This window comes from Dipteris shenzhenensis, chromosome 24 (assembly GCF_047967505.1).
Source record: "Dipteris shenzhenensis isolate YYH24624 ecotype China chromosome 24, Dip_SZ_1.0, whole genome shotgun sequence".
NCBI lineage: Eukaryota > Viridiplantae > Streptophyta > Polypodiopsida > Gleicheniales > Dipteridaceae > Dipteris > Dipteris shenzhenensis.
In genome coordinates, this window is record NC_141619.1 from 5,069,721 (window position 1) to 5,096,656 (window position 26,936).

At 40.8% G+C, this 26,936-nt stretch overlaps 1 protein-coding gene across 1 annotated transcript; it reads left to right on the top strand.

Moving 5' to 3' along the window:
• Positions 1-13,195: 13,195 nt before the first annotated feature.
• LOC147886114 (glycerophosphodiester phosphodiesterase GDPDL7-like) lies at positions 13,196-22,030 on the top strand. Its single transcript, XM_087395166.1, has 9 exons — positions 13,196-13,582; positions 14,499-14,792; positions 18,291-18,415; positions 18,545-19,052; positions 19,184-19,219; positions 19,334-19,633; positions 19,799-19,941; positions 20,904-21,381; positions 21,488-22,030. The coding sequence occupies exons 1-9, from the start codon at positions 13,405-13,407 to the stop codon at positions 21,805-21,807; spliced, it is 2,382 nt and encodes a 793-aa protein (XP_087251292.1). The 5' UTR covers positions 13,196-13,404; the 3' UTR covers positions 21,808-22,030.
• The last annotated feature ends 4,906 nt before the right edge of the window (positions 22,031-26,936 follow it).

Consider the following 26,936-nt stretch of genomic DNA (forward strand, 5'->3'; position numbering starts at 1 on the left):
CATTCCAGGTTGAAACGGATGCCAATGATTTTGCAATTGGGGCGGTACTTTTACAAAAGCTCGACCAATGGCTTTTAAAGAAAAAAGTTACTCATCAAAATTACTTGGCATATGAGAAGGAATTATATGCTATAGTTTATGCTTTAAAGAAATAGAGGCACTATTTATATGGTACCAAGTTTGAGATCACTTTTGATCAAGAAAACATTAAGTCGATTTGCAATCAACAAGAGCTTAAAGGAAGAAAGTGTAGGTTGGCTGAAGTAATATGTAAGAGTTTGATATTCAATTGACATATCAAAAGGCAAGTTTAATGTGGTAGCAGATTCCTTAGTCAAATGCCAATGGCTATATTGGGTTTTACTTAGCTCCAAAATGATTCCCTAGAGTCCTTAAAAGGAAAATGTGAGTTTGATCCTAACTTTTTTGAAATATGGAAAGCAATTATGAGGAGGGATCCAACTAATCAAGGAGCTTTCATTGAGAAGTCACATGGAAATAGTGACACACCACAGGTTGGTGATAAAAGAATCGAGTGGAAAAACATAGTATTGAAGATGGCTATCTACTTTACAAGTGTAGAGTATGTGTCTCGAATAATAAGAACATTAGAAAATTTTTTGGGTGTCATAATAGTCGAAGTTTTGGACACCTCAAAATTCAGAATATGTATGCACTTTTGAAAAGACAATTATTTTTGCTTGGAATAGAAAAGGATGTCCAAGATTATGTATTGAAGTGCCAAACTAAATGCCTTAAAGTAGGAGGTCTCCTACACCCCTTGGGGATCCCATCTGGAAAAAGGGAAAGTGTCCATCGATTTCATTGTTAGATTACCTAGGATACAGAGCTTATTTGGCTAGAGGGGCTCTCATGGCATCTCCCTCGACTCCCACTTCCGCTCAAATCATCCTTTCCCAAGAAGACATGTAGCAGTTGAAGACAATAATTTAGTCCCTTTAGGATAGGGTTGTGGTGGGGTGCATTGCTAGACTCAAGCCCATAAGAAGTCAAGTTTGTGATTAGATCTAGGTGAACTTGGGCCTAGAGGGCAACCACATTCAGGAGGTCATACAATGTACAAAAGAGGAATTTCTTGGCTCCCCCAACACTTCCTAGGCTTTGGTGCAATAGAGGCCCATCTTCCTTGGCTCACACTTGGTTTACTTCATCCCTTGCTACCATGGTTGTAAGTTGATGATATGGGCTTAGTGCATCACCTACCTTGCTTTTTGATGATGCTCCACTTGCCAAGGCTCCCAAAGGAGTATTGACCCATCGTAACCTCTATTGGGGGATGTTTTGGCATGGTGCTCAAGTCCCCTCCACCTTCAACAGCTTGGTTGTAGCAAATGATGGGGTCCCTAGACTCTAATTGAACGTTGAGCACCCAAAGACTCTATCAAAGGAGATCTTCCTCAAGATGGAGGGGATTTTTTTGGTTTACTAGGTTAGTGCTTCAGATGCAAGCATATGGGACACTTAGCGCGAGCTTGTCCCATAGGTTAGGGCTGAGCGTCCCCCTTCTCAACCCACCTAGGGGCAACACAAGTGCAAATTAGAGCATATTATCCATCTAGGCAATAAAGCCAAAGCATTAAAATCTTGGGTGGAACCTTTTGAGGGGGCTTGACCTGGCTGGAGAGAAGGAATCCTAGCAAGAGGGCCATCAAGGATCATAGGTGGTGAGCCAAACTTTGACAATGCAGGATGGCAGAGCAAAGTTACTAGCTTCTCCAGTACAAGGGGACAAATAGGTGCCTCCTCATTAGGACTCCCCCAAGCTTTTGACGTGAGATCATCAATCTTCTAGTAGACCCACCAAAGATAGTGGCCAAGAGTGCTTAGGCTCTTGTACAACAGCAGGGATAGGAGAGCTTGGTAAACTAACTACCACCCTCCGCCTAACCATCCCCCTCCCTTATCTTCCCCTAAATCTTCCTCCCCTCCCTCCCCCGCTCGTCTCGCCCCCCTCCCCCTCTCTTGTCTCCTCCCCCACCTACTTTAGTCTCTACAACTATTTTTACTCTCACCCACCCACCCCCGCCCTCCCCACCCTCCACTTGCCCATCTCCCCACCCTTTAGCCCACTGCAACAACAATACCTTTTGTTTCCTCTTCCTCCCCCCTCCCACAATCCCAACCTCTTTTGGTGGCTAAGCCTTTGGGCAAGGGCAAGGTTGGGACCTCCCCCTTGCAATCTGCCTCTTCCTCTACGTCCTAGTCTTGCCCTCACTTGGTGCAAGGCACCACTCCTCCATAGCAGTCAAAGGTAGATGGCACCTTTTCTTAGCTTCCAAATTTGAGGCCACGTACATGATAACCCCTCTTTTGTGAATTTTTACAGGCTCATATCATGGAACTACCTTGACATCCAAGATGATTACCCCATGTCCTAAAGGTGACCGTTGACATCTTGCAGCAGCCGTGTAAGGGGGGTTCCATTAGGGTTTTAGTTCCACATCTTGGCCTTCTTGTGGTTTCAACTTTTCTTCTACAAGAGAAGAGAAGTGGGGCCGAGGTGCTTTTTTATCTCAAAGATGAGGGATTAATTGAGAGCCTCCTAGACTAGTGTTTGAGGACAAGTAGTGAGGAGCTTCCTTCTCAAAGATAAGAGCCTCCTTGAGCATATTATCCATCTAGGCAACAAAGATGAGGGATTAATTGAGAGCCTCCTAGACTCAGCTCCAATGACAACTAATGGAGTAGATGCATTCAAACCCATTGGATATCCTAGAGCTGACCACAGATTTCTATCGATAGTTGTTTCAGTTTGAGGAGTCTCCCTAGGTTATTCTAGCCATGATGCAGTGTGGGCTCAAGTACCAATGATGGTCCCTTAGAGCTTGACTAGGCATTGAGGTGCCATTCACTGATGAGGAGTTTTGGGAGGCCCTCCAACCTCAAAAGTTCCTTGGGGAGGATGGTTTAACTCCATTCTTCTTTAGATGCTTTTGGGAGGACAACCTCATCTCCTTCCAATTGGCTTTTTAGGAGAGTTTTGACTCAGGCTCTCTTCCTCAGTCCTTGAGACAAGGTTGGATGTGTTTGATCCTAAATGGAGGGACAAGTCTACATCCGATAATAGAGATTGATCACTTTATTGGACATCGCTTACAAGATCTATGCAAAGGTATTGAGCTTGCTACCTCATAAATGTCATCCACGATGCATAAATAGATTTGGTTTGGGAACACAATATCTTTGATGATATCTTCACGTTTTGGGAGGTAGTGGATTAGGCATGGGAGGAGTCGCAACCCATCATCACACAATCCTTCTTCTGGATTTGAAGAAGGCTTATGTTTGTATGGTCGATTTCTCACGTTTTTGGGGAAAAGAAAATTGGAAACACTATCCACAATTCTCATCTCTTGTCAACTTGAACTTATTGAACCAAGGGTGGCACTCTTTGGAGATCTATATGGTCTTTAAGATGTGAAAGATGTACATCTCTGACACATGGCCATGATGAGCCGAGGACTTTAGGGTAGATTCTAGGAGTTAGAAGTGCATTAAGACTTTTTCTCTTAGAGGCAAAAAATAGTAGGAAAAAATAGTAGGATTTTGGGCTGACCATAAAAGCCCTTGTCTAATTCTTCTTAAAGAGAAATGACAAGAAATTCAATTTGGCACAAGCTAGACTTCCTCTCTCCTTATCACATTTCATCTTCTTATATGTGCTTGTTGCTTTGTTGCTCCTCATTTGAGCTTTCTTGCTTCTTAGTTTATTCTTCTGCATGCTCGCTTGCTTCTTCATTGAAGAGCTACTCATTGGAGTCTAGTGCTTGAGGTTCCAATAAGCTTGTGGGTTCTCCATTCTATCATTTAAGTTTCTTTTCACTCACTTTCTCACCTAAGGCTTGAAGGACTCTGGTGTGGATCTATAAAGTACTCCATACAACCTATTTACTTTGAGGAGAGGAGAGAGTCTAGCCACTAATGTCTTGTAAGTGCAAGAGTGAAAATTGTGAGCTTGGAATCCTCACCACTTGCTTCAAGATTTGTTTGAGTTAAGGAAAGGGACCTATTGAGACATGTTAAAATTTTAAGGAGCATGTAATAAGCTTTAACAAAAGACCCATAAAGACATAGCTAGTTAGGCCTTGGACTAGGTTAACAATTGTCTTTTTTCAAGGCTCTATTTTGGTCCACATCCTACTCCTAGCTAATGGGTGATGATCCATTTCACATTGTATCTCGAGTTTTGTTTTTCACATGACTAATACCATTATATACCAATGTAAATTCAAGTGACATTTAAAAGTAATAAGCTAAAGTTTTGATTCTAAAAGCTAAGTCAAAAATGTAAAGTCCTGGTAATGCATTCTACATTCTCATTAAGGATTCTAGTATATTTATAATATGAGATGAATACAACTTTCTTACTCTCGATCCTCTTGACAATATTTACAAAACTTGGTACAAACAATTTTCTAACTTGATGTTCAATAAAGAGCTTAAGATTTGTAAAGAACATTTTTTGATATGTCAAAAAAGAACTTTCTACACGTGAACATTTGCCCTTATAAACTGTAATTTTTATATTCATTGATTAGTCAAAGGTTGCATATTGATTGCCATCAAACAATGAGCTAATTCGTACCCACATCAAGATTTTGGTTTGCACAAACCTTAAAAACAAACTCATATAGAGAAAAAAGTAATATTCAAATAAATAATTATTTGGCAACCTACACATTACATGATGAAATGGTACATGACCTCAATGTGTTTGGTCTTTGCATAAAAGACCGGATTTGATGCTAGCTAAATAGCACTATGGAATCACTATGCAATGTCGGTACACCTATGTGAATCCCCAAATCTCCCACTAGCCAATGAAGCTATATAGCCTCCTTGCAACCCTTTGTGTCTACAACATACTCGGCCTCTATGGTAGAACAAAGCAACATACTTCTGTGCACGAGACATCCACGACACTGCACCACTTGCAAAGGTGAACACATAACCAGAAGTGGATCTCCAGATATCCACATGCCTTGCATAGTCTGAATCTATGTACCCAAGTACACACATCTCTCCTCTGCCAAAGCAGATGCACATCTCCTTGGTATCCTTCATGTACCTCCTGATGCACTTAATGCCTCTTTCCTGGATTAGCCATATATCAGCTAACGACTCCCACTGCAAATGTAATGTTCGGTCTAGTAGCTGTCATAGCACACATAAGACTCCCAACTGTTGATGCATAAGGAACCTTGGCCATCATGGCCCTCTCCTCATTTGATTTGGGACTATATCCTGACTCACTTTCACATATGGAGGCAATGGAGCACTGTTTCTTTCCCCTTCTTTTATGAGTTGATTTAGTTTGCTTCCCATAGAGACAATGCTCACAAATTTCAAAATCAGAAAAACTCCAATGCGGTACCTAACCCAAACGGCATAAAAGTTTCATTCCATTCTGGCTCATGTGCCCCAACCGGAAATTCCACAAAGTACTTGGCTGCTCGGTTATTGCAACAACATGATCATACACCCTTGATACATGTAAGGGATACAATGTCCCACATTTGGCACCCCTTGCCAAAGCCATAGAGACCTTCAGAATTTTCCAATTCAGTGTCTCACATATTTCAAAACAAAAGCAGACCCATTTGCAAAAGAAAACCTTATGTCACTTGCTCCCACTATGTCACCTGCATAGTTATTTCCACGATGCACACAACCTGTGTTTCCATTGTCATAAGTGGAGATCCATTCCCTATGGGTAGTAACATGGAATGCACACAACCTGTGTTTCCATTGTCATAAGTGGAGATCCATTCCCTATGGGTAGTAACATGGAATGAAGCACCAGAATCTAAAATCCAATTCTAGAAATATGCATCATCTAAAGTGGTAAGGAAATTTGCAGGTAGACTAGACATGAAGAGAACGTCATTGTGACTGCATCCTTTGTCCTCCCGAGGACTCCCTTTCTTCTTATTTGCATCCCAATTTTCATTATTTTTCTTATCCCTTTGCTCTCTTTTTAGCTTGTAGCAATCCTTTTCATGTGGCCTTCTTACCACAATGGTAGCACTCAATGTTTCGTGCCTTGGACTACAAGACTTCCCTCTTTCTTGGGACTTCCCCTTGAACTATGATCTATCCCTTTTCACATTTAAGAATGCATCCTACTTGTTGCCATCCATAGACTTCCGTCTAATCTCCTCGGCCAACAGGCTACCCACAACAACATCATCAAACTTTAGTACTCCACCAGGTGCAGAGTTATTGATAGTTGCACAAAAGGTATCCCATGAGGATGGCAATGAACACAAGAGGAATGTTGCCTTAGTCTCTGCATCAAACTTCAGCTTCTGAGCCTGAAGCTAGCTGAAAATAATATTGAATTCATTCAAGTGAGAAGCAATGGAGACCCCTTCCTTCATTAGTAGCTCAAACAACCTCTTCATGAGGTAAACTTTATTAGAGGCAGTTTCCTTCTCATAAGTGGCTCATAATTTCTTCCACTCCCATAGTTTGCTCATTTACTACTGTGAAATAAACTAACTCTGCAAGATGAAGTCTAACAGTAGACTTTGCTAATGCATCCAACTCATTCCAATCATCCTCAGACATAGCTACAATCCCTTCCAAGGGTTTAATCTGCTTCTTTTGAATAAGCACATCTCTTATCTATTCTTTCCACAAAACAAAATCCCAAATGCTAGTGCCTGTAAGAAAGAAATCACATCAAATACTAGGTGCACCCGAATATGTCTGCCACAATCGAGGGTAATATCACAAAAAACGTAAAGCTCAAAGCATCAAAATACAACTGAATATACTATGCATCCATATCAGCAAAACTGGCCCAAAAGAAAATGTCAACCTGCAATGACAAAACAATGGAAAACCCAATGCCAATACCATCATAAAGATCACTCCAACTCAACTTAGAGCCACCATGAATACGACTTTATTTTTTCTTTCATATAATATTATTGATCTTACTTCATGTGCAACTTTATTCATCTTTAACTCTTTCACACATGCTCTTCTTCATGTTTTCTCCTTTCATTGAAAACATTTTCTCATATTTCTATTGAATGAAGCATTGCAATTTTTCTTGCTTCTGCATAGGATTGTTCTTTTGAGTGCTAGCCCTTTACAAACTTGACCTTGTTTTGCTTAAGAATTTTCTTAATGGCTTCCCCTGGAATGATTTGAGTACTAAGGTAATTTTCTAACCAATGATGTGGTTGAATAGGTTTAAATGTTAGTACTCAAATTTTATTGTACCATAGGGAACTTAGGCCATGTGATGTGAAACAATCAAAATTACAACTTCCAGATAGTCCCTGAGTGAGCCCAAAAAGATGCGACCATGCAAGATGGGTTCATCGTAAGTACTAGGGGGAAACTAACAATATGTAACCATAAGACATGGATTAAAAAAAATATGCATGTGAGTGCGCACCCACAAATTTGATTGAAATGTGGTGTTGATATGGTACATGCATAATGACATGTGCAATATATGTTCCAACATTGTAATTACTTTGAATTTGAAACAAACTTCATGAGACATGGCCTAGATGGGGTTCTATGATATGACACTTCCATATTAAACACTTCCCTTTGATAATCAAGGCATAATGGAAGAGCTCTATTCATGGTATGACACATAATATGAATGAGACTGGAATAACTGATGGTGATGATTAGATATTTCATGGTTGATGGTTAGTTGGGGAGCTGAATCGACTAATTCTGGCTATAAAAGCCTATTTGTTGATGGTGATTACCATAACACATGGATGCTAGGATAGAGGTAGTGGAGCATTCTAGCACGAGCCCCTTAAGAGATGAGAATACATGGGCTTTATATGATGTGACAGTTGGCTGAACAAGCATCGTCTCTAAATACACATGTCTGCGCTATATGAAGAATCTACTTTATGTGGGTTGAATTCTATCTCAGTCAATTCTGTGAGCAAACTCATTAACAGGTACTTACACAAGGTATGTGCTTAGCTGGGATGGTAATTTCTTATAGTGACATTAGATGCTTTGTTGGCTTCCATGGCTGCGTAGACACTTCTGTGGCATTTTGGTCCTATTGGCACTTGCTCGAATTGGGTGGCATGCATTCAAACATGGGCATACACTTGGGTAATTGAAATACTTTTGTGAAGCTATGCAGCTTCACCAATACACTAATTTAGCATGACAAATCTATAGATTTTTTACATTTTCTTTTATACATGGCTATCGCATATGAGCACAAGTAGCCGACCCTCTCCACTCAGCCACTAAGGTCTGCATTCAAACGACTCCAAATGACCTTTCATCAATAGTCTCCTTCTTCACCAAGAGCTCACGAGCGAAGCCACCAAAAACCTCAACACTATTGCGACCTCCTTCACCTACATCTCCGTTGCTTCTAATTGCCAGCCGCCAATGCCAATGCACTTCGTTGACCAACCTGTCTCCTCGACATAGCGCCATAGTTGTAGCATAACGTCTTCAATCGTCACGGATGGCGACTCCACGCTTCACTGACAACGCACAGCTCCTACCCTTAGCCACGCTGCAAGGTTGCAGTTGACTCAATGAACGGCCACGATTTTCTCCAATGACGGGTAGCCTCCTCCAAACGGAACATCACATCTCCTCCCACATGACCTACAACACTCACATCATTGCCTCAGAGCCACGAACAGATACCTCCACAGCGCCTATCAACACAACCTAGACCAGCTCCCCTCGCATCTCCAATAGAACACTAACGGAATCTCTTTAGATTTTGACAAAATCTTCAGAGATTTTAGTGGATCTTTATCGTCTACGACACATGGCAAAGAGGAAGGATCATCCTTATCCTCAACCTCACTACACTGAGGTCCAACTGACATGTGGCATACTACCACATCAGCTTGCAAGCCCCGATTGCCATGGCATCAAGGTGGCCCTAGTGCCATGTCACCATGGGCCCGTGTGCCACATCATCACCTTGGACCATCTACCACATAGGCATGCCATGTCAGCAAATTGCCCAATCATTAATTGGCCACCTCAGCATGCCACATGGTAGAGTGCCTCCTAGGCACAGCTCTCCACATAGGCACACTTTTGCATTTTACCATGTGACCTTCCACTACGACATCACCATAGGCCACATCATGCAGTTGATGATACACCAGTCATGACTTCGGATGAGATTCATGAGTGGAAAGAGAACTTTCTTCGACCATTCATTGCCACAGGGTATGTACCACTCTACGATGCAGACCCGAGTCTCATTGGCCTTGACAGATGAGATGCAGATGCTTCACAACACAGTCTGCTTCTAGTGATGTATAACCATCACTTTCATGCATGGATCCAACTCCATCTATTGTCACATCAGATGCAGATACTCAGCAGGAGTTCGTTAATGATCATGTAGTTCGTCAACTGTAGGGAAGTCCTTAGTATGAGGCACTCACATCTCCAGTTGCATGCGGAGATATATGCCACAGTGTATCTTGCTCCTCAGGTGATTCCATTCTAGCATCCATCACTGATGCTTTCACCTCTGATATGGGGCACATCATCTCCTTGGACACAGTTTCCACGAGCAGTACAGATCAACAGATCAGTCTTCAGGACATTTCAGCATCGGCTCACTCTCGCATCCTTGGATCGAGTTATCACCACCACCTCTTTTGATCATTAGCAGATCATTTCTTAGCACAAGGATACCTATGCATTAGTGCGGTCCTGCCCTAGTGCAGTAGATGTCATCAGGTTTAGCCATAGCACAACCTGGGGAGACTCAATGTTTCATCATGCACTTATGGCTGTCGTATACAGTCCATACTTGGTGCAAATCAGTGGTTGGATCCAGGACTTCAGATCAATCCTGACATCAGCATTCGACATTGCATATGCCTCGGCGGGGACATCTTATGCATTCTCAGTTGTATCTCAGGCTTCTAGGCCTTTACACTATCAGCTCCACCACCTCGAGCCTTTGACATATGCTACATGCCACCTTGATCCTTTGACAGATGCTACATCCCATGCCAATGAATGTTTAGCTATGCACACATCAGACGACCTCCAGTTCGTGACAATTGAGCATGCAGGTTTGACAGGTTGCCATACCTTGTCAGTTTTACGGGCCTCTTCTTCAATAGAGCAGCGTATCATACCTGTACCTTTGGCCCCAAATTTCCAGCCCCTGGATCACTCTGTCTACACCGACTATGCGGTCTTCTACGACCACGCATCATTTGATAGAAATTATACCTCTACTGCAGCATACCTCACACATTGTTGTGTCAGTTCTTTTGGGTTGGTGACACCCTTGTTTGTCACAATCTACCGGATTGTTTCTCCATCGCTACATCGACTAGCCTCACATCCGGATGCCTCTTCCACATAGCAGCTGCACAGTTCAGCTTTGACATGTTCAGCACATAGCCATACACACAGTTCTCCACACAGTCATCTTTTGATTGACCAGTTTTTTATCCAGGTGGACCTGACTTTCTACATATTTCCTTCCTCTCCCTTTCAACCTATTTTTTGGGTTTCGTTCCCAAAGGCGAAGGATGACCCACAACTTAAGAGGGGGAAATCCACGATTTGTACAGGATCGTAAGTTGTACTCATTGTACATGCTTTCACTACGTAGTCCTGTGCTCACATACGCACATACTACTCTGACTTCTTTCAGTTTTCTTTCAGTTTTGGATGCTATCATATACACCAAAGGAAATCCACAAATAGGTCTTATACATGCACCCTCTACTTACCCAGTGCAATTTAAGAGCAGGTGTTAAAGATAGTGTAAATTGCACTATCTACATAAGGCATAGGGGCAAACCCTAACCCTTGAGGGATTCACATGTATATCTTCATGTTCATTGTCAATACACTTAGTGTACAGGTAGCTATATCGTGTGCACTCCTCTCTCTCTCCCTCTCTCACTTTCACTATCAGTAGCTCTTTTAAAAATCTATTTGCATTGAGACCTCGCCTCAATCCTTGTGCTCATCTTGCTCCTTCTCTTGATCCTCTTGCTACTCAAATCTTCCTTCTTCTTTGCTTTTAAAATCATGAGCTAAGGAATTTGTAGCAAGATAATGAGAGAATGGCAACTACAGGGGGGCTCTACATATTATTCTCTGTAGTATTGCTTTGAAGGTATACAAAATCTAAATGACGTCGCTAATTTCAAATTTATCTAAGAGGTTACACTTAGCCTATTACTAACTCTCAGGCAAGTTGCTTATGTTTTGGAAAATAGCATGAATGGAGAAGTTGTCCTAAGGTGAATTAAGGTTAATTATTTGCTATGTGAATGTGTGAAGTTAAGAATTTCGCAAACAAATGCATTTGTTATGATTACAAAAAACCAAGCTACTCATGCAAAAAGTCATGAAGTGTAGACACTCTTTCCAAATATAACTAGTGGTACATTCGTGACATCATTCACTTGCCAATGAAATGGGGGTGTATGATTAAAAACCATTATTACTATTCTCATGCCTTTGAATACGAAAATACACAATATGTATAATTTTTTTAGTTCTTGCCCTGTAAGACGATGGCTTTCCTTTATGCTATGAACAAAAAGAATGTATTTATGTATGCCTACCTTGTACTATTATCTAAGATCTATTTGAGATACTTGATTAGAAGAGGCAAATGACCCTCTTGCACATGATGATGGATGGTGGTTTGTAGAAAAAGGATCATCCACTTATTGCTTTAATTGAAGTTTTAAAATGAGGAAAATCTTATACAAAATGATTTGTAGCAAAACTTGTTAACAAAGCTCCAAAATAAGACTTCAAAAGGAAGTCATAATAAGACTGTGTGACGAGAAGAAGGTCCATAGAGCAACAAATGGAACAAAATACACTTTTACAAAGTCTAGTAATAAAGTGTATAGCAATTCAAGCAAGAACTTTCACTTTTAAATTGTTTGTAGAATTATTAACATCTAAAGTTGAGAAGAAAGGACACCTCCTTGCTTTAGAAGAATCTATTGATTGGTACATGGGGGACTTTGAGAGACCAATAAATTACTTAGTTTTTTGTTGTTCTAACTGCTTAAAAACATTTGTTATTATGCTTTTTAAAGCATAGATGGCGAAGCAGCGACACCTCAGGTGGTTGGGCGTTCGCCCACTAAGCTAGTTATCAATCCCTCGGGATGCCTCCCTACTACTTGGGAGTGTTGCCCATGGGTAGATGAGCTCCTAATAGTTGGCCATGGGTGTAAAAGAAAAGAAATGAAGATTGTTATTGAAAGCCTATAGGATTGACATATCCTTTATTGTCTCATTATACACAGAGACACACTCACACAAATGAGATGAGGTGCGAAGCTCCAATGTTGATATGAGGATTGAATTCACACAAAATGACAAGAGGAACTCAACAAGCTTGCCCATGAAGGGTGGTAACCATGATGGGCCTATAGGTAGAAATGAGAAGATTTTTACATCGTAGGAATGATTAATCTTAAGGAACTACAAATGATGTTGATAAAGGATCAAACTAGAGAGAGAGAGAGAGAGAGAGAGAGAGAGAGGGAGGTGATTTACGTGGAGAACTACACGAAACTTTTTAGTTGCTTTTCTTGAAGAACTAGGTCGACGTTGTTATCATGAGTTAATTTAATTCATGTTTGTGTAGAAAAATGAGAATGAAGACAAAAGAATTCGAGAATTTACGGTAGTTTTCTGGTCATGGGGCGGCATTATAAGCAATTGGATTCTACGTCATCAGCATTAGGTAAAGGTGTTATAACGACAGAACTGAGGAAAAGGCTAAAAAGCAGAGAAAAGCTACGACAGTCGTGGGCGGTGTGAAACAGGGAAAGGGCGATGGGGGACGGATAGAACGAAGATGGAGAAGGGGAGAGTGTGAAAGAAGAAGCCGAGAGCTGGTATGGTTGACCAAGTCCGGTGACCCACGCGGTTGTGGGAAAGAGGTGGGGAGAGGCGCGTCGGGTTCCAGCTAGCTAGCTGGCAAGGGAAACAACAGGGACTGAGAATCGCATCACCAGGTCCTTATAAATTATTAGAGTTAAACATAACATGGAGCCAGCAGGCGCGTTCGTCGTAGGCACGCACGCACGCACGCACTCCACAGTGTGCCACGGTCAACTCTCCCCACTCACTTATCTCGTCATCCAAAAAAATGCATTTTCTGTGAAATCATCCAAAATTCTCTCTCACACACACAGCTTGTCTCCACTCTCCCCCTTTCCTTCTTCCTCTCTCCCACCCGAGCTCTCATCGTCAACATCCGTCCAGCTCTGCTCGCGCCTGCCTGCGCACGCGCACACACACAAACACAAACACACACAGTAGCTATCTCGCTTCTCTAGATCGCTCCCTCTCCCTCAGCTATTCTGCCCATACCAAGTCCCCCTTCTTCTGCCCACAATGCGGCCCCTCCTGGGCTTCTTCCTTTGTCTCCTACTCTGCTCCACCATCCCTTCTTCATCTTCTTCTTCTTCCCTCCCCCATGCTGCTTCTTCCTCCTCTTTCACCCATCAGATCCCAAACGCTTATCTGCACAGATTTCTAGCGCAGAAGGGATCCGCATGGCAAACGGTGCAAGGTACGCTCTCTTCCGACACAATGCACCATTTTTTCTGCTCTTAGTTACACATGCTTGGGAAGCTTTCAAGGCTTCTCCTCTCAGGCTTGTTCTCCTTCTATTTGTGTAAACGTCTCGCTCTTTCGCAAATCGTAGCATTTGCCCTCACGAGCGCGATGTCCTCTTTTTGCTGCTCGGCGGCAAAGTTGCTCATTCCTGCATTGGTTTTAGTCGGCGTTCACAAGGAGCAGCGCCAGAGACAGGGAAGAGACATATCCTGAACCACTCTTCCCCCGTCCAAATTTCGACCTTTCAATGTGTTGCGATCAAATTCCTCTACTCCTTTTTCCGAAGGGTGTAGATACTCTTGGTTGCTCTCCCTATGGGATTTGAGCACACGACCTCGTGATTTGGCCCCGCAGGTTAAGCTTCCTTGCACACCTGGCTCTTTCCAGACGTGAACGCCAGGTCATTGGTGGTCGAACTCAAAGATTAGCCTGGCACATCGCGTTGCTTTACTGTTGGAATACAACGTAGACTTTTTCCACTCACGTATATGACCAAGGTGTTTGGAATGCTATGGTGATTGTTTTATCACTCGTCTTTGTATTCGTGTTGGAAGTGGCCAATTATTATTCATGTGTGTTTTTGGTATCGTTTTCTTGTTTAGAGTGACAGATTATATTGGGCGTTACTTTCATCTATGTAGAGGTAGGCCTTCTGACATCAAAGAACTAAAAAATAGCTCTTGGTTCCTAAGGGTTGGCACATGCACTAAACCACTTCCCTGTGTCTTTCATGAGTAAAACAACCCTTCCTGTTGTGCCAGCTGATTCGAGTGTTAAGCAGAAAGTAGCAGCCGTGTTTCCTGACGCTTTGCAACATTAAAATTGTGAATGCCCATTCCTTGTTTCTAACTCTGATTGTCCATGAGCAGGTGCGGCACCAATTGTCATCGCACGTGGGGGTTCCTCAGGGCTTTTTCCTGATCAAACTGAAGCTGCATACCTTTATGCTGTCAACAACAGCTTAACTGGAACTGCAATTTTTTGTGATTTGCAACTCACAAAAGACAGCATTGGCATATGTCGAACTGGAATCGATTTAGGACTCAGCACATCCATAAATCTGACTTATCCTAAACTTCTAAACCAGTATGATGTGAACGGAGAACTATTGACAGGGTTCTTTTCCATAGACCTTACAGCGGCCCAGGTGGCGAACTTGACAGGTACCAGTTACACTTTTTCCTCTCGTATTGATTGCTCTTGATGGAAAAGTCTGATAACACGAGTATATTTCTCATTCAGCAGCCTGTTGAGAACTCTGCGGAAAGACCTACAGAATCAATCCAGATTGCTGCCCATAAAGTATTGCACATCCCCTGCAGTGTTGGAATCGCACTAAGACCTAAAAGCTTACGGTGGACAGTTTCCCATAATCAGTCGTTCTGCTTGTGTGCTTTCTTTTAAGTTGTCTTACGTAACATGCATTGTGGCTGAATGTGAAATCTCAAATGTGCCTGACTATGTTTCCTGTTTAGTGTTGGCTTTTCTTAGTGGACCTGCTTGAACCATATTCATACATGTGACGTGTACAGTTGTTGGCGGTGATCCTCGACATATAAGAAATGCTTGCATAACGAAATGGGCTGAATTTCGTACATGTTGCCTGTTATACTGTCGGTAGGTGATCAATGTAAACTATGCATGGTGGTCCTTATGGCTGTATCTTGTGATCGGGAATTCACAAGCATATGTACTTGAATGAAAAAATAAAAATTGTGCACATCGGAAAGAGGAATTCTCTAGCCTCTCCGTGCCAGTTATGAGAAGAAAAGTTCATCATGATACTTGCTTTCACTTTGACAAGGGCATCCTACGCCAACTAGAAGACTATTCTTACCTTGCGAATTTCCAATTTAAAGACCTAGCCACCCATTCTATCCCTATTTTGTGGCAAAGCTGCCGAAGACCATGCATAACTATTGTTTTTGAACGATGAAAAAGGAGCTATAGACGTATGCTTTAGCGGGGCAATGCTTGGACTTGGTCTTTGAAACAGGGAGTCTTCTATTACAAGCAAGACCGGGTTCAACACTAGCTGTTTTCTTACACAAATGCCCAAAGTAGCTCTGGAATATATGCTGAATCTGGAATGAATCAATATAATGAGAGCAATCCAAGGCTTCGTGATTCCTCGAAGTATTTGCTGAATGCTGAAGTGAATTACTGTGCTGAAATGAACAACGCCAAGGGAACCTTTGCTGAAACATTTAGTGATAATCTTGCTCCTCTTGGAGTCCACATTCCTATAAGGCTGCTCTGAAACCACTGTTTTTTACAATGAGGGCCTTGCTTTTAAAAGCTTTTCACTAGATTGGCTGACCTATAGGACAAACTGGCCAAGTTCTTACTGGAGATGTGCTAGCCTGGACCAGTAGAAGGCAGACTGGTATATATTTTTGTTATGTTTAGTAGGATATACCTTTGGGCTCAATACACATTTGTACTGTTATTTTCCTCCCCTATTTTTTGCATTGCATCGCCCTGTCAGGTATCGTTTGTAAGCAGAAATGCTTGGAATTATTTGTTTGGGGAAGATTAGGATGAAATAATCTTGTATTCACAAGGGGTTGTAGCTCTTTTAGTTAGGCTTTCATCACAAAGTAGTCAAAGTTTGACCTTCACCAAAGAGAGACAATATGAAGACATTGTAGAGATGTATGCTTTGCATACTTTTTTTTTGGGGGGGTGGGGTGAATGTGATTAGTTAGTCCTTGCGATGCACCACTGTGCACGTAGTTTTGACCTTCTGGATGATGCATGAGGCCAAAATTGTGCTGCTTGTTTCTTTTTTTGAGAGGTGTGCATGTGATTCATAATTTTTTTTTGCTCTCCTTCCATGCTTGATGGTCATACTAGCAATGCTTTGACTTGGTCTAGAAGGGCTTGGTAATAGTTTTCTTTCTTTGTGCATGGTATGGGTGGATATTATAAGCTGTGCAAATTTAGTCTTGGTTTGTGGCTAGGTTGGCAATGAATGTGTGCATGGGTGCCAAAAACAAAGTGCAAAATGGGTGGGTTAAACATAAAGCCAGTTTGGGAGAGACTGGATTTAGATGCTCGTTTGGGAGAGACTAAAATGAAATTGTTTAGACTTCACAAGCAGTTGTAGCTTGAATGAAGAGATTTTGGACTACTTTTTGATTAGCCTTCTCCTTTAGTGCTAGCCTTCTTCATGGCTGAGTCTGCCCTTCACCTCCGGAGTGCCGACAGAAACTCAATACGAAGACTTTGTATTAATGGATGCTCAAGTATGTGTGGGTATGTGTATTTGTATGTATGAGAGCATATTTTTATACTATGGTCTACACCCACTGTTGGGCGCCGATGACGTTAGTGGGGATGTCATAGTAGCTAGTCCCTGCTATGGGTGATGGAGTTTATGGTTTTCAATTTTATCGTGAGATTGAAACTGCACTATGTTGTGTTTTTAGAGGATGAGTTCGGGAATGTTCCTGGATTCATCTAGGTATAAACATAAAGCCAGATTGGAGGAGCTCAGGGATTGGTCTCTCTCCAAAGGTTACAGATGCAAAATGAGTCTCTCTGCCAATGCATCGTAGCATCCTGAGGTATTCTATTGTGTTAAGGAGCAAGTTGAGTAATTTCAAATCATACTTACTAGAGAAGGTGAGACATGTTACAAAACCAGGCTCACTTCAAATTAGTGGGGGAAATGTTTGCTTTCAGCCCGTGTTGAAACAAAGGAAGCATGGGAAGCTTGGATACCCAAGCATAAGGACACATGTTAAGGCAGGATAGTTGGACGTGATAGCCAATCATGCATAGACGAAAATAAAGTGCAGAGAACATACTAGTAACTTTGACATTTGAGTACGAGAAAGGGAATAAGAGTGCGGTCACTGATGCGTTGTCTATTTGCTCATTTTTCATTTCCTAAAGACGTGTGCAAGTCAGCGAGACAATCTCAATAATTGCTGATTGCTACGAACGCCATCTTTCGACAGCATAGGAAGGGGGTGTCATGGTTCTATTTTACATTGTGCCCTTCCACATTTAACTTGGCAGTGCATCAAGAATTGCATCCCATCAATATCGGCTGCCTGGCAAATTAGACAGGTTGTGGTGAAAGCATGTGTGTGTATAGAAAAGCCCCCCTCTGTACGAAGGTGGGGTCAGTGTTGTCTGGGTTCCTAAACGAATTCTCCTGTTTATGATCTGGAGTCTCATGAGCCATCCTTACCTTTGGAGTATTTGATCTTAAAAAGAAGGCAAAACACCACCTTTGATTACAAAGTGTTTCAAACACGAAGTTGAAATAAAGCAAAATGAATTTGGGCTAAGAAAGCTGATGTGGCTTATGTAAGTGTTCACATACAAATACTGGCTAGACTTGTTAAAAATTGCAGCATAATGATGTTTTGATATGGACCGAGTCCATGTTATAAGGTTACTGAATATGAGGGTGGGCAAAGAGTTGTGCAAAACTTGATAATACTATGGCCACGTGTGGCTTCAGGGGTGGCATCTATTAGATGAGAGCCACGAGAGCATCCTTTTTATTGTTTACTTTTGAGGATCTGAGTCATGGTGTTCTAATACTTCGAACTTTTTATTTGAAGCAGTTTGAATATCTTTCCTGAAGTAGTTTGTTCATCTATTTGCCATTCTAAAATGCTGATAGATTTTTTTGTCCCTTTTAGCTGTACAGGCAACACAGTCTCGTTCTCCAAACTACGATGGATTCTACTTTATTCTTCAACCAGAAAATGTGTCACTGCTTGCAGCACAATCTCCTTTTAACACCACCTTCTGGCTAAATGTTGAGGTACATGGTACAGCGGCATCTCATCTTCTGGGTTTAAAGAGAATTTTCTATTGCTTTGGTCTTTTTGATCCGGTCTTTAATTTTCGAGCTCAAATGGTTGACAACTGCATTGTGTTCTTGTTGGATCAGTATCCCACTTTTTTTGAACAACACAAACTTGACATGGCTTCATATGTTCTGTCAAGCCTAAAGACGATGATGATCAATTACATATCTTCTCCTGAGGTTAAGTTTTTGAAAGCTATTCGAGCAGGAGCTCCAAAGACGACCACTAAATTGATATTTGAGTTCCAAGAAAAGGGAGCAGTTGATCCAAGTACCAATGCTACTTATGGTTCACTCTTAAACAATCTGGCAGAAGTTGCAACCTTTGCAGCAGGAATTCTGGTTCCAAAAGACTATATCTGGCCAGTAGATAACACAACTTCTTACTTAGAATCGCAAACTACGCTCCTTCAAGACGCACATATTGCAGGCTTAGCAGTATATGTAGCGGGTATTGTAAGTGATGCTGCTTCAACCATATACAATTATAGTTTTGATCCTATCCATGAATATTTGCAATACGTACCTGCTACCGGCCCCGTTGTAGATGGCTTTCTGACTGACTTCCCCTCGACTGCTTCTGAGGCTTTAGGTGGGTTATTACTCTTGCTACAGTTCTACACACACACACACACACACAAAGAATGCAACAAAATTGTTATGAAATTTGAAATTGTCTCAAAATCTGGGTATGGCTGCTAACTTACATGTTGGACAATGCAGCATGTTACAGAAGCAGTCCACCACCGAAGCAAATAGGTATAAGCACAGGTTTTGCAATCTTGATTCTTTTACTTGCAGTAAAGGACTCTTCTTTGGTTGCCTATTGGCATTAAACAAAGCTCAATTGCAATGCTGTTGAAATTTCTGCAGGTGCTAAGACCAAACCTCTCATCATTTCACATAATGGAGCAAGTGGTGACTATCCAGGATGCACTTTGCTTGCTTATCAGGGTGCTGTGGAGTGGGGGGCAAGTTATATTGACTGTCCCATCCAAATGACAAGGGATGGTGTTCCCATTTGCAGGGAATCTCCAAACTTGCTGACAAATACTGACGTTAGCACCCACTCAAACTTTTATCCAAGTCGATTGACCTCTGTTCCTGAGCTGCAGTCTGCAAAGGGCATCTTCACCTTTAACATGACATGGGAGGAAATCAGCACCTTGAAAGGTACCGCTTTTTTGTCTTCCTTGCTTTATGCAGACAGATTAGCTATTTCATATTTAGACAAATTGGGAATGCTTGAATCGACATCCACATGCTTCTGTCAACATATGGATCTGGTGTCCCTTGGTGCGGTGGACGTGAGATTCATAAAAAAATTTATTTTGGCAGCAAGGATCTTTAGCCCTGAGGAGCAGCAATATGGGATTGTCCGCAATCCTGCATATATACAGGAGAACATCATTACACTGTCAGACTTTCTGCATTTTGCAAAGAACATCTCAGCTGCTGTTGGACTACTTATTGATATTCAGGTAAATATCTTACCAGATGTGCAAACCCCTAACTCATAGAGGAGAACCGGGAATTCATGTTATCTTTTCCCACCTCATAGCTCCTGATGGTATGCCTGGAGATCTGGTAGGTCTTCGGAAGGCTTTCATATATATTCAATTTATTTACTTGTCAACTTCTGATTCATCTGGTCTATGTTGTTTAAAAATGTTCTACACCTCGACTGATGACCCAAAACTAAGTCCCTAATGCTTGTCTGCAAACGAGTAACCATATCTTCACGATAGACTAACACATTTAAACTATAGAATATCCTCGTTCTCGCTCTATTCGTGACACCCTTTCCTTTTTGTCATGGCTCTACTTTCAATTTAGGAATACGCCAATTCCATGCCATCATAAAACATGTTCTCTTGATTAAAAAGGTGGTATGATAGATGACCCCTAGGTCCCATCCCTCTCATATCTACCCATTACCTCATGAATTCTTCTCATCGTTTCCTACCATGCTTCACCTACGGATCCTGGTAGGTCTTCTGAGGGCATTCATTTCATTTTGTTTACTTGTCAACTTCTGATTCATTTGTCTATTTTGTTCATCTCCAAAAAGTAAGATGTTCAAATTCCTCAGTGTTTCCGAACGTGTCTATATTGTGACTTTTTCTCCTTTATCATATCTTTTTCGATTTGGAAATGGCCAATTCCTTGCTGGTGTGTAACGTATTCTGTTAATAAAAAGGTGGTAAGATGGATGACCCCTAGGTGACGCTTGTATGGATATCAAAATGCATGCATTATCTAAGAAGGGAAAATCAGGGCATCGCTCAGACAGCATAGATCTTAGATTACGAGACGATACCTGTTCAGCTCAGCCTTGGAACGGCTCGGGAAAACAAATAGCGTCGTTTTCAATTTGTTCGAAAATGGGGCGGGAGATTGTTTTATTCTAATGTTGGGGCTGAATGTCTGGTTGTGTATGCAGTACGGATATTTTCTCGACACTCAAATTCACCTAGATGTCGTGGGCGCTGTGCTAACAGCCATCAAAGCCACTGGACTTGAACTATCCGACAGATTTCTAGTCCAATCTGAGGATAGTGCCATCCTCGAACGTATGCGGCAATTGACTTCGTATGAACTGGTGTACAGAGTATCAAGTCCAGACGTAGTAATTACAAAAAGTGAAGTTCAAAAAATTAAGGCCCTTGCACCATCCGTTACTTTACCTCGGGGGCTGATAGAGATTGACAACTCAGGGTTTTTGGTGAATCCCTCCAATGTGGTGGACTTATTCCAAGCGCAAAACGTGACTGTTTTCGTCTCTTATCTCAGAAATGAATTTGTCACTCTGGACTTTGACTTTGAGGCGGATCCCACGCTCGAGCTTAATATGTTAGTGCAATATTTTAAAGTAGGTGCACTGATAACGGACTTCCCAGCCACGGCAAGTGCCTACTTGAGTAAGTTTTCCGCCAGCCTGAGGCGTGTCGTCTAGTTAGTCCTTAAAGTAACTTCACGCAATGGAGGTATATCTACAAGCTGACCGATTTTCCTCCGCGACTGCAGATAACTTGTGTCTGAATGTGAAGACGGAGCCTGCAGGATTTGCATACCCGTTGCACTTAGTTGTGCCTGACGAGCTGGTGAATTTGACGTTGCCCAATCTCCCTGCATCGCCTCCTGCACCTTCAGACGTTCTCAATATTGCCGAACCTGCTTTACCTCCGACAGTTGAAACCCCAGCTGTCTCTCCATCTTCCAGCAGCCTCTCTCCTGGAGTTCACACTCCCGCGGTTGCACCTTCGGCTGCCTCTTCTTCGGCTTTTCCTTGCCTTCTCGTTACGACAATCGTACTTGCCACGGTCTTCCACAATCTTGTCCAATAAATAATTATCTCCATAGTTTTGGTACATGCTTGTGCCTCCAAATTCTTTGCCACCGCTCCTCTTCAGAAAGCTTGCAACAAGCTGCACAAATCTGGGAAGGTCTCTACATTCATAATTTTTGTTGTAAAATACACAAGACCCATAATGGGAAACTCAAAAGTGTGCAGGGATTTTTGGATGTGACCCAAGATTTTCACGGTTTTGGCATTTCATTTGATTAAAATAAATCTCCTTTACGTATGAGTTTATTATCGTTTCTTTTTTAGTTATATTTAAGCTTTTGGAACATTTCGTGAGTTAGGCATTGTAACCTCCTCTTCATGTGTCAGGTATATACAAACTTTCTCATAGCAAAGTCTCTCAGATTAAAATAAGGATGGTTTAAGAATGATGGAGCTTGTACCAAAAGCAAGTTATTTGGAGAATCATCTTTGTCTACATGGAGCTAAGCTCACAAAAAATGATAGATCGTAGTGGTGCAACATTGTTTGTGTGCCTACATTAGTAAACCATCTCATCTAAATCTCGGAGTTGGGAAATGTGGATGAGAGTCCTCCCCAAGATGCAAATGTGTAGGAGCTCTTTGATTCGTTTCGGAACTCTACCACTCCTCTTTTGAAATGTCATTGCTTTCATATCGATTCTGTTCTTTGATTTTTTTCCATGCCCACCTCAAATTGATAGCAGCTTGCAAGCTCAAGCCATGCGTTGCATAGTCTTGATTTGGAAACCTTTGTATGAAGTGAACTCCCCTAGTGCATCATTCAATAATAGCGCTCAGCTCATAAGCATTTCTGCAAGCCGCCAATGAGCCTCAGGCAGTCCTGTCTCGACAATCTAACTATGTGATCCTCGACATAACAAGGTTTATAAGAAATAGTAGATGTGACATTATGAGACAATCGACCTGCTTTTCCATGGCAATAAAGCGAACAAATCATGAAAGAACACTTATTTCATTAATTTTTGACTCTTGCACTGTCCAAATTCATTTTGTGAGAATTTTGGATAAAACATTTAAAAAAAAGAGGCTCTTATAAAATAAAACATTGAGTAAAAAAAGAAGATTTTAAAAAATCAAATTAAAAAAAATGACGTGAGATGTTATTAAAACTAGAGTACATCACATTGTTAAAAGAAAAAAAGTGAGATTTTAAAAAATCAAATTAGAAAAAATGGCGTGACATGTTATGAAAACTAGAGTACATTTTAAAAAGAGCACATCACATTTGTACAAGAAGTAGATCATATTACTCAAAGCCATATGGTGTCAAAAAACACCTTAATACAGTCTCTCTTAACATCACATTTGTACAAGAAGTAGATCATATTACTCAAAGCCATATGGTGTCAAAAAACACCTTAATACAGTCTCTCTTATCTTCTTAATCACCCAAAGTCTAAAAGATCTCATCATTGGTCTCTCTTATCTTCTCAACAACTCAATCTTTCACTGCCTCCACAGCTGTATCCTCAACATAATTACATGTGAAGAAGAAATTTAAGCAATCACAAATTGTTTCTTTATAATTTCTCTGAGAGGCTCTTATTGTTCTCTCAGCATCCGCATCAAATCGCCCATGACGAGAGCTGCGATAACGCAGGTTACTTAAGAAGTCTAAGAGATCTTGTCGTGCTTTTATCATACGTCTTAAAAGTCTTTCACTCTCTACTATCTTGAGAGTCTCCTCCCTCTCTGCATGCCTTTGTGCAGCAAATTCCTCTCTCTCCATGTGTGTCAAAGGAGAACCTTGTCGAATTCTGGCCTCTCTGTGCTCCTTGGTCAGCAATCCATTCTTTGAGATTGTTAATTTCGAACTCCACGTCTTCGACAATTCCAAGGACATCCATGGGTGGGGAGATGATAAAGAAAGGGAGATGGACTACGATGCAAGAAAGAAGAGAGTGTCTGTGGAAGGACTAGGATGGAAGAATACAAGTTAATGAGAAGCACTAGGATGGATGAAAGAAGAGAGTGTTTGTGAAAGAACTAGGATAGAAGAATACAAGTTATCAGGATGGATGAAAGAAGAGAGTGTTTGTGGAAGGACTAGGATAGAAGAATACAAGTTACTCAGAAGGACTAGGATGTAAGAAATAAGAGAGTGTTTGTGGAAGGACTAGGATGGAAGAATACAAGTGCACTAAGGCACGATGTGTTCACTATGATAAGGATAAGGGTTGTAATAAAGTGAGAGGCACGATGTGTTCACTATGATAAGGATAAGGGTTGGAATAAAGTGAGTGGAGATTGTCCAACTGAATAAAATTTTGCGCAGCATTGGGAATGCTATACTTTAAGTGAGTGGAGCATTGGGAATTGATACTTGCGAGTGAAATATATTACAAGTGAGAGAGAGAGAGAGCGATATGATAAGGGTTGGAATAAAGTGAGAGAAGCATTGGGAATGCTCTACTTTAAGTGAGTGGAGATGATAAGGATAAAGGTTCGAATAAAGTGAGAGAAGCATTGGGAATGCTCTACTTTAAGTGAGTGGAGACTATCCAACTGAATAAAATTCTCATCACACAAGGATTTATTTCCAAATAATCACATCATCACACATTTATATCATAAAATTGTGTGCATGAAGAAATATATTACAAATATTACATCATCACATATTCATATCAAAATTCTCATCACACAAGGATTTATTTCCAAATAATCACATCATCACACATTCATATCATAAAATTGTGTGCATGAAGAAATATATTACAAATATTACATCATCACATATTCGTATCAAAATTCTCATCACACAAGGATTTATTTCCAAATAATCACATCATCACACATTCATATCATAAAATTGTGTGCATGAAGAAATATATTACAAATATTACATCATCACATATTCGTATATTCTCATCACACAAGGATTTATTTCCAAAGAATCACATAATCACACATTCATATCATAAAATTGTGTGCATGAAAAAATATATTACAAATATTACATCATCACATATTCGTATCAAAATTCTCATCACACAAGGATTTATTTCCAAATAATCACATCATCACATATTCATATCATAAAATTGTGTGCATGAAGAAATATATTACAAATATTACATCATCACATATTCATATAAAAATTCTCATCACACAAGGATTTATTTCCAAATAATCACATCATCACACATTCATATCATAAAATTGTGTGCATGAAATAATTATATAAATATCATCAGTAAATGCCACTTAAGTAATAAGTCGCAAATTGGTGTATAATCAACAAAAACTACAAACACAACATCATACATGCATCACAACTCTTGTGATGCTTCTAGTGGATACTGTGGCAACTCTTCTGATGCTTCCAATGGAGGCTGTGGTGCTCTAGATGTACACTCAGTCTCTACTTCTTCTGTAGTATGTAGTGCTTTCGGAGTAGACTCAGTATCCTCTTCCCTTAAATGCAAGCGGAGGCTGTGGCAACTTTTCTGATGCTTCCAGTGGAGGCTGTGGTGCTGTAGGTATACACTGGGTCTCTACTTCTTCTGTAGTGTGCAGTGCTTTCATAGTAGACTCAGTCTCCTCTTCCTTAAATGCAAGCTCTGCTTCAGTTGCATGTTGTATTCTAATGGCAGCAATTAGGTCTTGAATGATTTCAGCCCTAAACAATTGTATATCCTCCTCTGAATATTTGAGCTCCAAACAGTCTTCCGATGAGATCTGTGGCTTAAGTGAGAAAATTTCTTTGAAAATCAACATGCAGTTGTATGCAACTCTCCACCCACAACTATGCCCATCTTCCTGCTCTCCTACTAAATGCTTTTGGAAGTCTACCGAGTCTTTGTATTGTCATGTTTCTTTGATAGCAGATACCAACTTCTCAATCAACCTGCTCATCGTGACATATTAAAAAAACTTAGTGTGTCTATTACATAAGGTACATAATATAGAAGTAACAACAGATTAATAGAATACTTACGTTTGCACTGAGCCATGAAAGCCTGCAATCGAGTTAACAAACCAACAATAGTTGTCTTCAAGGTCCCAAACCACCAGACTCCAATGTTCCCTACACGAATAATTAAGAACCATTATTATTTAACACAATGTTGCCAGTATAAGATGAAAATAAAGGTTGCCATGATACTTACATCTCATGATATGCCATAAATAGGACTCGCACGCCATGTAAATGTAAAGGCTGTAACAATTTACAAACATCGGCTATTGTCTTTCTGCTATCGCTAAGTATAGGAGAAAGGAGGGAATCCAACATATACACACGGTTTTGTACGACTCTACTAAATCGTGAGATAACTATACTGCACCAACAAATAAATGAATATTAGCTTATTAGATTTAATCAAAATATTGAATTATCAAGCAGAGAAAAAGTTTGTATCAAACCTGAGAATGGCCATCATAACGTTGTTATTGACCTCATTTGAAGCTCTAGAGAGAATTGAAATCTCCTCTCCCCCAAATTCAAGATACTGAGGTCTATGTTGAATCATAACCCTAACATTAAAAGAGCTTCCCAATTCTTCCAATGAAGCCATGTTTGTAGAGTTAAGGTCTTCTATCCTCTTTGACTCTTTGACGGCATTCATTTCGCAATCAATGATTGCTTGAATGGTACATGTTATAAATGCATAGAGATGCAAATCCGTATATGTTGATAGTGTGGTGTCATTTTGTATCTCAAAAATTTGACCAAGTACCAAAAAGCAATTGTAGCCCACCCTCCATCCACAATTATAGATATGGCTATTCTCTTGATGTGATACCTGACATGATATATACTCTATTTGTTGTGCCAAGTCACATTGCCGCATTACTATGTCGATAGCACCTACTAACTTTCGAGCTGATCTGCACATCAAAACATATAACAACAGTGAATATGTGCATTGCATATCAATCTACATGTCAAGAAGTGACAACAAGTGTAGTCTATACTTACTCTAACACATTGCCATGGACGGATGTCATTGAGTTGGCAAAGAAGCACTTCTTCGCAAGGATGTCCACGACTACCAGACTCCAATGTGAGCTGCATTATCAATAAAGAATAATTACCGTGTTTGAGACAATTCTAGAAATGCAATAGAAAAAACAAGTAGGGTTTGATGCTTACTTCTCATAATATGCTGTAAAAATAACT

Coding starts and splice junctions, on each gene's coding strand:
- LOC147886114 (XM_087395166.1), top strand. CDS start 13,405: ATGCGGCCCCTCCTGGGCTTCTTCCTTTGTCTCCTACTCTGCTCCACC. Junction 13,583..14,498: donor CGCATGGCAAACGGTGCAAG/GTACGCTCTCTT, acceptor GTCCATGAGCAG/GTGCGGCACCAATTGTCATC. Junction 19,220..19,333: donor TCCACCACCGAAGCAAATAG/GTATAAGCACAG, acceptor AAATTTCTGCAG/GTGCTAAGACCAAACCTCTC.